This window comes from Nicrophorus vespilloides, unplaced genomic scaffold (genome assembly GCF_001412225.1).
Source record: "Nicrophorus vespilloides isolate i.1.1-1 unplaced genomic scaffold, Nicve_v1.0, whole genome shotgun sequence".
NCBI classification, from domain to species: domain Eukaryota; kingdom Metazoa; phylum Arthropoda; class Insecta; order Coleoptera; family Silphidae; genus Nicrophorus; species Nicrophorus vespilloides.
This window is the reverse complement of record NW_017099990.1, coordinates 54,341-68,832: the sequence shown is the minus strand read 5'-3', so window position 1 is coordinate 68,832 and position 14,492 is coordinate 54,341. Positions and strand designations below refer to the sequence as shown.

The window sequence follows — 14,492 nt, the reverse complement described above, 5'->3', positions numbered from 1 at the left end:
ATTATATTAGTAAATATGAATATAATATTAGATATTATAGTTGAAGAAATTTTCACCAAGTGTTCAGTTAATTGTCAGATGAGGTTTCTTTTGTTATCTTTTAATGTTATTTTGAACCAAATAAAAGTGTGATTATTCAATCTGAGTTGTCGGCAAAGTCCACCGGTAAAAGTGCCTCACAGTTCAGACACTGGCAGTAATCGTGGATGCGCTCCTTCAGCAGACTGTTCTGCATCTTCAAGTATTGACATTCCTCGATCATCTTGTATCTAGATGCGTCAACCTGCGCTACCCGGTTCCAGAACAACAGCAATTCCTTCCTATAACCGGACACTTCGATTTCTACCTCTTTAACAGGTGGATCGTTGAAAATCGGAAACGGCATTGTTTTCTCCTCCTGCGTTTCGTACTTCCTGCAGATTGCAGACAGTTTCAACAACTTCTCGCCCTTTTTCTCGATGCCTTCGAGGAATTTTATCGTCTCATTGCTTTCAAGAGTGAGATGGGTCAGGTTCATCTCGTCGAGTATGCGTTCGCTCTCCAAGCGGCTCTTGACCACTTTGAAGACGCTCTCGAAATGGTTCAGTTCATCGGTGAGTTCCTTGATTTTCCGCGACAAAGTTAAATACTTATCGCTGTACACGTTCTTCAGAGTTTTGATTACATCGAAGTTCTTGCGGATGCGTTCCCAAAGCTTCCTCGTCACTATCTGCATGATGTCGTCTTGCTTACGCAATTTCAGATACTCCCTCTTGCGAGATTTGCATTCAGTTATGTGGTTCTTGAGGAATCTGTGCGAGTCCTTCCAGACTAAATCGAACTTGGCCTCTAGCTCCTCGGTGAACTTTGTGCAGATGTCATCCAACTTTCCTATCTCGACCTCCTGCTTGGAGAGGTATTCGCCGCGTATTAATTTCTCGGATTCCTTTTTCGCGTTTTCAAGCATGTACAGCATCGTCTTTAGGTACTCCTCGTTGACCTTGGTTATGTTGATTATGTCGTTTCGCTCGACGGTGGCGGCGTTGTACAGCTGCAGAATCACCTCTTTGCTCTCATTGCGGAGACCGGCGATCTGATCGTTACAGAGCACGATCAAATTGTCGATGTTCGACATGTGCGATCGCATGTTCATCATGTACTGCTCGTCGGCTTCGCGGATTTCATCCATGAGCAGCGAGATGGTGAAATCTTTCGCGTCGAAGGCACGCTCGAAATTGTGCCAGGCGTACTCCAATTCGGCGTGCATCTGCGGCACGGCAATATCCATCAACATCTTACGCCAATTCTTCTCGTGCTTCGAGATGGTAGCAGATCCATACTTGATTTCGCGCTCGAGATGCTCGTATTGGATCTTCTGCTTAAGAGCGATCGCAGCTCTCTTCTTCGCAGCACGCTTCTCCGCTCTGGCCGCTTTCCTTTGCGACGGACTAAGCTTCACCTTTTTGGGACCCATCGTCACCAAAAAAAAAAACTTTTCAATAAAAACTTTACTAAAAATCTATATAATAGAATTAAACGTCTCAAGTGTCAAACATCCATAGCGATCTTTTCCAAACAATATACAGTTTGATTTATTTGATGGTCAAATGGAGATGTCACATCTTCTAATTTATTGTGACCTTATCAGAACCAAAGTCATTACTCTCAGTTTTGATGCACTAAAAACTTCAGTGGAATAAAATGTATATACTCACATAGTAAAGATTTCTTGTGGAACTTGTATTGAATTTTGTATTGGAGTATTATTATGAGATACGGGTAGTTTGATGGTGAAATGGTGGCGCGAGTGTGCGGTGCATATGTATGGATAGATGGATGGATGGAGAGGCGAACGATTGATGTGGTGACGACGGGAAAGGGATAATTAGATTAGGCTTAATGGGATGTTACGAAATAATTAAGCGGGCCGCTTACGGTGGTCCGACCGTCGGCACTCGGTTTACCTCAGTCATCGGGCGACTTCTTGGTCTTCCGCAACAATTTGCAACAATTTACCACTTTGCTCAGTGTCATCTGTGGGCGGATATTTGTTTGGGAGGCCTCGTTTATAGCACTCACTCCACGAGCCAAGGTACAGTACATTACGTTCGAATTAAATCAAAGCCAAAACTCGAAGTGCGAGAGCACACTATATACTTCTCTACATATCTATCTATTAATACACATACACACACATCGAGATGAATAGACAGATAGACAGACAGACAAACAGACAGATAGTTTAAGCATGAACAGATACAAACACACTCGGAGATCAGAAGCGGACTGCAAGAGGTGAAGCTGAGAGTAGGAGTAGGAGATGGATTTGATGATGATGTTGTTGATATTGATGATGATTATGATGATGAATGGTTCGGTGAGCGCGCAGCCCTGACACAGTTTAGGGCAAAGCAAATGCGACGTAATTTACGTCAGAGAGGATGATGGGATTTAAAGCACTCTTGATCTTGATAGAATTGGAAGAGAAGCGCGCTCGGTGCATCTGTCCATCCATCCATCATGGAACGGCGGTGTTCCGAGCCTCCCGAAGTCTCAGCATGGAAAGGTGAAGAAGAGGAAGGTGTATCCATTTCCAAATTGAAAACCTCTCACCTGGTTGGTGGATAGCACGGTGAGCCGTGCGTTACAAAGATATATCATTACACTACTGTGCATTCACATAACACATACACACGCGCTCTTCATTCGTACAAAAACACAAATACACACACATACACGCACGCACGCATACAGGACCAGATCCGAAGTGGTGGTAGAGGTGACGTTCCACGCGCTGAAACTAAAATAGTGGGATAGTTGTGTGGCTTCAATCAAATTTTACTATTGCATTTTAATTTACCTTTACCAGTTAGTTATCAACTATATAACCGGAGGCCGGAAAAGCGAAGAGCATCGCGCGCGCACCACGATTTTCGACGGGTCCTTCAAACGCATTCGGTTTGTTTTATACTTCTGGTTATTCTTCGTTATTTTGTTTATGAAAACGAGGAACATGTGTCACTAGTTCTTGAAGATCCGAAGCATCAACTTTAAAAGTTTCATCTCTCTCTCTCATAATCCATATATTTGTGACCCACTGCATCAGGTATGTAAATTATGCATTTTTCATTTATTTAGAAGCAATAAATTATCTAATTCTGAATAAATTTTCATATATCTATAAAATAAATTGAAACAATTTTAATAAAAATCTAATTAATATTTGTGTTCTAATTATTTCTATATTTATTAGTTAAGAATATAATTTACAATATTATTAGATAATATTAAAAGGAATTAATTTCACTGAAATATTTCTAAAGAAAAGAGAAGTTTTCATTATTGTTCCATTGTTATAATTGATAACATTATACTAATATTAAGAATGTTTCAATAAATAAACGTGTTTCAATGTTTGCTTGTTTGTTTGAATTTCAAACATTTTTTTTTTCAATTGTTTATACAATTCTGTATGCTTGTTTTTTTGTTCTTTTGTTTATTTATTACGGTTGCTTCTTTGCTCATTTATTAAGAAAACAATGTTGTTTTCGGGTATTGAAAAACATTTGCATTTACCAAAGGAAAAACAAAAGCATTCATACTAACTACTACATGTAAATGGCATTGCTTCAATAATACGATTATAAATTGAAAACGTTATAACAGAAACATTTGTTAACTTCTTCAGAAGTTAAAGATAAAAACAAAACAAATACAAGTTTGATGTAAATTTAGAGTTGATTGTAATGAAAATATTCCATTGAATTATGTCTATTTAAAACTAGTAATTCTGAACGATCTGATTTAATTTTCTTTTTGTTTTTTTGATTACGAAATTCGTGTAAAACATTTACGTTCATTAATTTACGATAATTGTTGTTGTTTTTAAGGTGAATTACTTCGCTTTTATTTTCGTTTCTTGATGCGAAAATGGTGGGAGAGGCTGAGTGGCAAAAGTGAGCGCGATTTTAGATTTAGAAAGTATCGCATGAAAGTTTTAGTTCGCTAAATGTAAGAAGTTCAAACACATTTGAAACGACATTCCGAAAATTCGAAATTAATCTGATTGTAATTACACGTAAAACTGGAGTGGAAACTTACTTAAAATATATAAACGAAAAAAAAAACCCAAGGTAATCGTTCATTTATTTTTCTGTTTACGTTCGAAATTTCAGGATTCACGTAAACTTGAATTCCATGCAAGTTCATTTTAAATATATAAAACGAAAAGGAAATAAATGAAGTATTTTTTTGTGTGTAATTGCGATCAAAGTGCGACGATTATTATTTTTCAAAGTCCGATTTAACATTGAACTCAATGGTTTTTTCGTGTGCAAGTGAAAGTAAACTTATAGAATATTCGTGCAGAAGAACGAACAGAAATTGAAGACTTTTTGATAGTTTCATTTCATTTCCAAAAAATTTATATTAATTATTGAATATTAAATCAGAAAACCTGTGAAATTTTGTACTAAATGAAAAATTAATAACAATTTTGTAATTGTGGACTAAGATAAAATTCAATAACAATACAATAATTGCATTTTTATTGTGATCATAAAACTAAAGAAACGAATATGCATATAATATTGTAATGAAAAAAAAAGAGTATGATTAAAAACGGCTGAGAAATAGCGCTGAAGAAACCTAGACCTAGAAAATGTAATTGGAAAAGTAATTGTTAAACTGTACTTACTTTTATTTTGTTTCGTTCCAATTCGTCACCATTGTTAGATAATCATTCGATGTGTGCTCAATAATTATTAATGATTTACACAGTTTCAATGAATTATAAACAAAAATAGTTTATTTGAAAATTTGGTTGAATTGTGTAAAAATTGATCCAAACTTAATTTTAGATTTGTACAGTACAAATCTGATTAATTTCCATTAAGAGTATTTTCAAATTCAGGACAAAAATCTCCGTTTTCATTTATAATTAAAAAAAAATATAATAACAATTTGTTAATTAGTTTTGCCTTTCTATTGCTGTAAAAATCCAAATAGTTATGTATTAAAAGGTCATAACTGGAGGCTCGTTAACTTTGCGGCATGCACAACGAAATTTGTAGGTAACATAAATTCCAAAAACAAGAAGACGTCGCTTGTTACAAGAAAACGTTCGAAATGTAAAAAAAATAAATTTAAGATAAGTTAATGGAAGTTTCACAGAAAACAAAATCCTCCATGGAAAATACATTAGAAACAAGATAATTATTATCGAAGAAGAAATATTTTTGTTTAAATTAATCTTAATTGATTTTCTGTTGAAACATTTTTATTTGAGTATTCCGCATTTTACAACTTTAATTTTATTCTGGATTAATTGAAAAATATTTAAAAAAAAAATGTTTTATCATAAATTGAATTGAATGAGAACATTAAATATTTATATAATATAATTTGATGATCTAATTCGTACGATTGAGCAGTAAAAAGTTACATAACATCAACATAATTAAAATGGGGTTAAAACGAAATAGTAACGCTTCTTTTATGACACTCTTGAAATTTATAATTTTTAGTAAAGTAATTTAAGTAAATTAAGTTTATTTAATATTCAACGTGTTTAAAAAACAACGAAAACTGTTGTTATTTGTAACATTTCCATTTGATCATAAAATAAACACTAAATATTGTTGTTTATGCGGACTTCTTGTAACAATCACGTTATTTGTTTGTGCGGTCGTATTTATAAATTTGACTCATTGAAAACTGCGAAACGAAAGCAAATATATTTACGTATTTTTTGTTTGTCCCAAATACGAACGAAATTCAAGTTTTTTTGTACAGTTTCAATTAAACCGTTTATTGAATTTGTTGTGCGTGCGTGCGGTATTTCTCTCACATATTATTATCTAATTCAAATGATTTATGAATCGTTCCGTTGCCAATAAATCTTTATTTACTGTTTTGTAATGAGCCGAGATTTACATTATGTATTAATTGATAAATCCATATCTAAAGTAAATTTGCTAATACGGATTATCTAAAGATTAAATATTTGAAGTTCTAAAATTACAAAACTCATTGTTTTCATTCAGCTTTAGTCCAATTATCGATAATCTACTTTTTGTACACTGTATGTGGTTATAAATGATTTCATTGTTCTTCCTTCAGCTTTAATCCAATATTTAAACTTCCAATTTATGAAACTGTTAATTATACAAATTTTTAATCTACTTTTATTTAAACGTAAACTGAAATGTAAATAGACCAGTTTGAAGGTTGATATCTCTGTATGCAATTCAATTCCAACGGGTCAAATTACGCGGTTATAAAAGCGTTTCCTTCGATTTATTCTACAAAATCTATTTCAAAATTTAATACTTTTTTTTTCTTCTTCTCTACTTATTTAATTAAGTCCGTTGCGCAACGAATACTTGTGCATTCAAAACGGATTGATTCTTCTCATTATTTATAAGGTCGTTGCTGTTTCACGTTGATCACATTATAAAGATACGTTTTTTTTCTTCTATTTACTATCCGAGCTCCGTTACGCAACAGAACGTTATTGTTTTCTTCCGATCTTCGAAGACTTCGGAATCCGGCGCTTCCAAATGGATCGAACGTACGTGTGTGTGCACGATCGATTACGAAAGAAAAACATCGCTAAACGTATGCTAAACGATGCGGAATTTGTTACATTCGCACTAATATTTATTGGCCAATAGACCGGAGAAATAACAACGATAAAGTAAAGAAGAAAAAAAAAACAGTTGGCGGAAAATTACGGATTTTAATTGACTGCTATTATTTTTATTGTTTCACTTTTTTTTTCATCTTCTTGTTTTGTTCTCTCTTCGTGTCTATGCATGGAATATGCATGGATAACTGGAGACCTTCCTTGAGAAACAATTAAGTAAATAACGTGCCTTCGCGTCAGATGCGAAACACAATTGAATGGAAAGAAAAGGAAAATCAGAGAAGTTTTCTAATATATTATCATCATGTTGTGGTAACGGCGAAAGTGATTTATTCCAATTGTTTGCATGTGCATTTTTCTCTCTTATTATTCTATGATTTACGTCTTCTCGAGGTTCCAAATTGAAAGTAACAATTGTAAATCGATTTTCTTCCAAAAGCAATGATTCTTCTCATTCTTCAATCACGTTTTGGAGTTAAGAAATTTCAGTGTTTTATACTTAGAGAATTTGATTATATGTTATAATAGTGTATGTGTTTGCAATTGTATTGTGAGTCATTTAGTGTTTGTGTAATATGATTTTATAGTTGTTGGAAAACTGGCTTGTTGATATTATCGAATCCTAAAATAAATATAAGCAAAGCGTAATGATGAAGTTAAATAGATAAGGTGTAATTTAATTAGTCAGTGTTTGGGTGGGTTGATGATGAGTAGTCCTGGAAACTTAGGTAGATGAAGTCGTGTATGTGAGATTTAAACGTGTTTTTTTCTTTTCGTTTGCTTGCAGATCAGAGTAGTAGTTCTTTGAATCAAGTCGAGGATGGCGCAGAACGCGACGGACACGATGAAGCAGAAGGAGCCGAAGGAGGTGAAAGACCAGAAGGAGATGAAAGAGTTGAAGGAGTCGAAGGATTCGAAGAATTGGCAGTTGATGAACTGGCGCGAGAAATACTGGTATTTCTCGAGTCATATCACGGTGGAGCCTATGTTGGCTTGCTACATAATGCCGTGCGTCTTCGCAGGATTGGCTACCCAGAACCTGAGCATAGAGAAGGCGTGCAGGGTGAATTTGGGCTACAGCACGGAGGTTTGCGACGCGCTGAGCGCGAGGAACACGGCGAATTACAGCAGGGAGGAATCGGAGGTGCAGCAGCTGGTGGCCTCGATGACCGTGTGGAAGACGATCCTGCAGAGCGGTTTGCCGGCTTTCCTCATCCTCTTCGTGGGAGCATGGAGCGATCGCTGGGGCCTGCGGAAGCCCTGCATGTTACTGCCCATCGTTGGCGAATTCGTCACCGTAATCGGTCTGATGTTGTGCACGTACTTCTTCTACGAGTTGCCGATGGAGGTGAACGCCTTCATCGAAGGGATATTCCCCGCGCTAACCGGAGGCTGGTTCACAATGTTCATGGGAATCTTCAGCTACATCGGCGACGTGACCACCCTCAAAATGCGCACCCTCCGTATCGGCGTCGTCAACGTCTTCTGCTCCCTCGGTATTCCCGTCGGACTCGCCCTCAGCGGCATCCTGTTCAAGAAGATCGGATTCTACGGCGTCTTCTCCATCTCCGCGGTTCTCTACATTATCGCCTTCGCCTATGGTTACTACAAGATCGAAGAACACAAGAAGGTCGACGTTCCCGTCCTCTCCGATAAACCGTTCGCCTTCCTCCGCGACTTCTTCAACATCAACCACGTGGTGGAGACCTTCCGCGTTGCCTTCAAGCACGGCGAGAACAACAGGAAGATGAAAGTCATGCTGCTCATGCTCGTCGTCATGGTTGTCATCGGCCCAATGCACGGTAAATACAAATTACATTTAAACAACAACAACAACAATATACACGACACATGTATACTAAACTTCCATAATTATAACATTACCGATAGCCGAAAACAGCAATTTCAATACAAAAAAAAAATCCTAAAAACGCGAAGGTTGCTTCCGGATGCGTGCAATTCCAACTCTTCGTAATTACCACTCATACAAAATTCCTACAAAGCAACAAAAAAATCTACAGATTTAACCTTTACAATTATTCTACATCAATTAACTATAATCTAAAACAATTTCCTGGAGAAACATTTCAAATAAACAAAAATAAAAAACGACAATAATTAAACAACATTAAATAAAACAAATAATAATTATTTAATCTTCAACGGTATTATTGCGAGCTAAAGTTGAAGCTTAAAAAGTAATCCAATTATTAACATTAACACTGATTTAGTTGATTTCTAGAAAATAATAAACTGACCTCGCACTTTGAAATCAGGAATTCACATCTATTTTTTTGTAATTGTTTAATTTCGAAATAAATCAATCATTCAATTAAATTCATAACATTATTTTGATGAAAACGTATTAATTGATTTAATTAAATTGAAGCTAAATTTGGATATAATTTAAATTTAAAATACAAAAAAAAGTAGTTAATAAATATTGCAATTCATGTTAACTAATTATTATTGATTTAAAAGCAACCACAAGGAAATGTATGTAAAATTATTTTTGCCTTTCTAAAAATTATATCTATTATTATTATTAAATGTTTGATGGCAAAAAAAATGTTTCTTCAAATGTTGTTGTCCAATTCTGAATACATTCATTTTTGTAACTGTAAATCATCACAAAAACTTGTAAATTTACTACTTGGAAATAATTAATGATTATAATAACAATATTTTTTTTTTGCAATAATTACAGACTAAAAATTTAGTTCATGAAATCGTTAAACTATAATTATATTTTATTTAATTAATCGTTCAAATAATTTGCACAGATTGGAACAAGGTTTTTGTTTTGTAAAATAAATTCTCATTAGTTTTTTTTTTATTTTGAGATTGGACATTCGAAATGCATAAATATCATCGATTTAAACAAAGCGGAAAATTGTCGGTAAACACGAGTGGAAAAAAAAACGGTTGATGCAGTATAATTACATGATGATTGCAGGTAAAGGAGAGAAGATGATAATAAAAAACCTATATAATTTTCTACTTCTATGCACATCAAAGTCGCGACCTTAGACGTGTAATGTAATACAGCCAAGGACCAAAATTCCGATTCGATAATTGCTTAGAATCTGTTCCAATAAGGCAGAAGAAAAAAAAATATATTTAGCGAGTCAATAAAACAGATGGAAGATATTAATAGAAACTTATTTCGCGAATCGATTTGCGGTTTTGTTAATTTAATAATTAAAAAAAACAGTTAGATTATATAATGATGCATCGACACGCGAATCCGTGAGAAGCGAATTTCTAATAAAATAAATGAATTAATTAAGAAATGATTAGAAATTGATTTTTTTTTTGAGCAAAACTGACCTCTAGCAAGTTTCTACAAATTTCCAAGAACTTGACCAACAGTATTTGGTTTTTCTCTTCGCTACTGAATGGAAGATTACTGTTTGCCAGTCCCATATTTTCATGTTATTAATGCTAATTCGATGGTTCAAACAAGGCCAAAGACTGATGGGTTCAATGTTTGTAGAAATCAGTGTGTTTGCACGAAACATACACATTATAGCAACAATTTCCATTTGCGTTTAACAAGGTGAATTCAAATACACATATTTCAATAGAAAAATATAAAATAAAAGAAAAGGCAAAACAAAGTCGTTAATTGTGTCTGCTATGGTTTGTTTCTTTGTGGAGATATCGCCGATCAACGGAATAATTCAAGCCCGAAATTAACATCGATAATTAATGATAACTTCTATTAATAGATGTGCACATTCATTTAGAAATAACATAACAACTTTAGTTATAATGATGTATGTATGTATGGGAAATTATTTAATTGAGCGATTAAATCTGTAATAACAAGTTGATAAGTTTAGATATGAATGTAATAGGTGAAGTAAAAAGTTCTGAGCGTTTTTCGTTACATGGTTTTAGTGAGCCATCTCACGATGTATAAGTTGCATCTTGTCATTCTATAGTGCAACTTAAAGATGACATAACGCTTTAAAAAAAAGTTCTTTGACAGTTTTGTGTTGAGTGTTAGAGCGTTCCAAAATGGAGGTAAAAAAGAGAAAATTCGATAAATTCTTCAGTACTACTACGACCTAGGGGAAAAACGGAGCAAGCGGCCAAATTTTGGGTTGTTTGTGGACCCAATACAGTATTGAATGCAAATCGTTGGTTCCAATGCTTCCCTACGGGTAATATGAACGTCGAAGATGAGACATTTCCGGTAGCTCAATTGTCGAAAATGTTGATGAAATCATGGAAATTGTCGAGTTGGATAGTCGACTTATTCCATTTCGCAGGAACTAATGATTAGCCAGAAAAAAGGTTTGGAAACATTTTCATAAGGTAGGGCTTTCACGAAGAAGCTCGATGTACGCTCAGAACTTTTTACTTAACCCAATATGTTGGAAGAATCTAATGATTAGCAAAGTGTATCTAATTGATTGAAAAAATAACGAATTCCGAAGATTTTTAAAGTTTATTGGTTATAAATTGTTATAATATTTGAATAGATGAGAACTGGAATAGATTTGAAGTCTCGAAAGTTTCATAACTAAACGTTATATTCAAGCATCATTTGAGAGCAATAAAATAAAACAATCTAAAATAAAGTCCAAGAACAAATAAACTTAATTGTAATTATAGCTTAACCAATACTAAATAATATATAATTACATAATTGCATAGCAAAGTGTAATTAAAGAAAATTATACTATAGAGAAAAAACTGTGATTAATTCCGAATCAAGTTGGGAAAATAAAAGATCGTTACATAAAAAAAATCGGTTTAAAAGATAATTTGCTTCACGATTACGATTTAATTTTGAATGAAGAAAACGAGAGAAAAAAGAAGTGTACATAACGGAACGCAAATACATTGAGATTAGCGAGGATGTGTGTTGTCTGTACGTTCCTTTTTATTTATTTGCTTCTCTTCCTTCTTAACAATTCAGGATTTTCCACAAGGATGTGTGCACATCGTCGATAATCGCCGGTTATGCAACAGCGTTTTAACGATGCAAAATTTCAAGTGTCCGCCGCACTTCCTCGTTTATTCAAACAGTAATGAAGACAAGCAAATGTGTAGTAGGTACTACCTAACATACGCGAACAACAAAACATAAAAAAAAACATTATTATGCAATTATTAAAAAGTAATCAGGAAATATTAAACCGCATGCGATTTTTTTTTACTTGGACATTTATTTTCTTTCTCGTGTACTTTATTATTATTATCATTATTATTTCGTAATTGCGAATTCGATTCCGTTACGTTTGATGACTACGGTTTTACATGTGTGTGAACTTGTGTAATTGAAAGTGTCTGATTTCCAATTTATTGTTGTTGTTTTTTTTTTGCAAAAATTTGTTTGCACGAAAAACGTGCTTAAAATATTTGTGATTAAGGTCATAGCTGAAACGTGCATTAATTCTATACGATCAATGATAATTTAACTGATTCTTCCACGTGAATCTGTTATTACGGAACGAGCAATGCCAAGGTTTCCGGTGTTTCGCTTTCTTTGTCTTGTTTTTTGTTTATTTCGTTTTGCGGAAAGTACGTTATGGGACATGCATAAAGCATTGTTTCAATGGACATATTCGTGTTATAACTCTGCATTTCACTGCTTGGACAAAGGTGTTTTTTTATGCTTAACATTCCATCAGTTCCACTCATTAATAGTAGAAAATTGCATAAAACCTTTAACATATCAAACTTTACCAACACGTTCACATTATTCTCTATATTTTTAGCTTTAATCAATGTTAAAATTAGAAAATTTGTCACCAAATTACAAATGATACAAACATAATTGTTTATATTTGATTATGTAAAGTTTACAATTAAATTCCTGTTAAATTACGGTAAATTGAACAATATAAATAGTCGTGCTTTATTCTTTATAGTTTTATCTTTAATATACATAAAAATGTTAAGATTCACTTGACCAGTTCTTGAGAAATCGTTAAAATAAAAAAGCATTGCTTATTTTATTAGGTTAACTTTGAAATTGAATTACACTTAAACTACATTATATATAATTATGCAAATAGTCTCATTTTTTTCACTACAATTTTATTTTTGATATAGTCATAACATATTCAAATTAATTTTAGTAAATTTTGCAAAAATTAAAAAAAAATATTTATTTCTTGTTTTTTTTATGTTTCAGGTGAAATGGTTGTGATGTATTTGTTCACCAGATTCCGATTCAACTGGGACGAGCTGGATTTCAGTATATTCTCCACGTACAACATGATTACGAGTCTCGTCGGTGAGTTTCCATTTCTTCGAAGTATTTAAGCGTTCAATTAATTTATTCTCCCTAACCAAATTCAATAGTTCTTAAGTTTAGAAGGTCCGAACCGAAGGAACGTTACGCAACAGCATTCTTATTATGCGTTTTTTACCATTAGTATTCTTTACGGATGCAACTTGCATCGAATATGCATGAGATAACTTAATAATCTGAGAGAATGAAGTGAGTGAAAGAGATGAGAAAAATGATGATAAAAAAAGACTAAATAGAATTAACAGATTAGAAACACATACATTCCTCGTGGCCCATCGAGTGTGTTATTTTTCTCACGAACTTTTAGTGCCCATTGAAACATTCTTCCGCTCCTTGCATAACATTATCTAGATGCAAGAAGGTCTTTCGTTATTTCGTCCTCCACGATTCTAAGAAAATATATAAAATTGAAATCATCTCAAATATATATATAAATTGTTCATAGTGATTTACATAATTATGCAATCGAAATTGATATGATATGAAAATTGTTATTTATTAATTTTTTTTCAGGAACTTCTGTGTCTGTTGGACTTTTCAGCCACCTCCTGAAGATCGACGATGCTCTCATCGGCGTCATCTCTTGCACCAGCAAAGTGTTATCCAGCGTTGTCTACACCTTTGCTACCACCTCATTGGTATTCTACTTAGGTGAGTGCTGTTACACCTAAGTGCCGTTCTTAAGAAATAGTACTAATAATTGTATTATAAATTTAGATTAAGACCGGATAACACTTGGTATTACCTTGATGATATTAATCATCAAAGAAACACGTTAGAATTTTATTATTTTTAAATTTTCTTGAAAACTATTAATATATTATATGATTACTTCTAAAGCAGTCTTCAATTGCGCAACTTTTCATTGAACTACTGTTAAATTATGTTAATTAATAACTGAGATATCGCGATTTTTTATTTTTTTCGCATGTCTTCACGTTTTATCTAATTACTTTATAACTATGCACGTCAATTAAATCATTGAATACCTAAAATAAACAAGAAACTATATCCTTTCCATTGATCCTATCGTGATATTTGAGATATTCGTGAGATAATCTTGTTGTAAACTGCCAAAGTTGACAAATCAAATGAGAGTTTGAAAATTAATTGTCTTCACATTTTATTTAATTAATCGATAACTGCATCAAATATTCAAATTAAAGAAGAAAACTATCGCTTTTCGATTAAGTCTATTCTCCAATTTACAATTCTTACTCATTTTTTATAATAAGTTGTTAAACTTAATATGTAGCATTTTCACATTTAATTAAATTACTCGAAAACCATTGAAGCTAATTCAATCATCAAATATTCAAATTAAAGACAAAAATATCGTCTTTCGAAGGAGTCTATTCTCCAATTTATAATACTTACTCATTTTTTGTAATAAGTTGTTAAACTTAATATGTAGCATCTTCACATTTTATTAAATTACTCGAAAACCATTGAAGCTAATTCAATCATCAAATATTCAAATTAAAGACAGAAATATCGTCCTTTTTATTTAATTACTCAAAAACGGCTTTCGTTAATTAGAATATTGAATATTCAAATTAAAGATAAAATTGTGATCTTTCTAATGAATCTATATAT

At 33.2% G+C, this 14,492-nt stretch overlaps 2 protein-coding genes across 3 annotated transcripts in view; one reads left to right on the top strand and one right to left on the bottom strand.

The window, feature by feature from the left end:
- Positions 1-49: 49 nt before the first annotated feature.
- On the bottom strand, positions 50-1,453 carry LOC108566575 (coiled-coil domain-containing protein 65). The gene has a single exon (XM_017926543.1). It carries the CDS (start codon positions 1,451-1,453, stop codon positions 137-139), a length of 1,317 nt encoding a protein of 438 aa, XP_017782032.1. The 3' UTR covers positions 50-136.
- Positions 1,454-1,997: 544 nt separating this feature from the next.
- LOC108566582 overlaps positions 1,998-14,492 on the top strand; it is a 19,453-nt gene continuing 6,958 nt past the window's right edge. The window contains exons 1-4 of one of the 2 annotated variants that reach the window (XM_017926554.1): positions 1,998-2,071; positions 7,413-8,427; positions 12,777-12,878; positions 13,410-13,547. In XM_017926554.1, the coding sequence (XP_017782043.1) occupies positions 7,446-8,427; positions 12,777-12,878; positions 13,410-13,547 (1,222 nt within the window). In that variant the 5' untranslated portion in view covers positions 1,998-2,071; positions 7,413-7,445. Of the gene's footprint in view, positions 2,072-2,422; positions 3,086-7,412; positions 8,428-12,776; positions 12,879-13,409; positions 13,548-14,492 lie in introns of those variants that run through there. The other variant, XM_017926553.1, reaches the window with a different exon arrangement.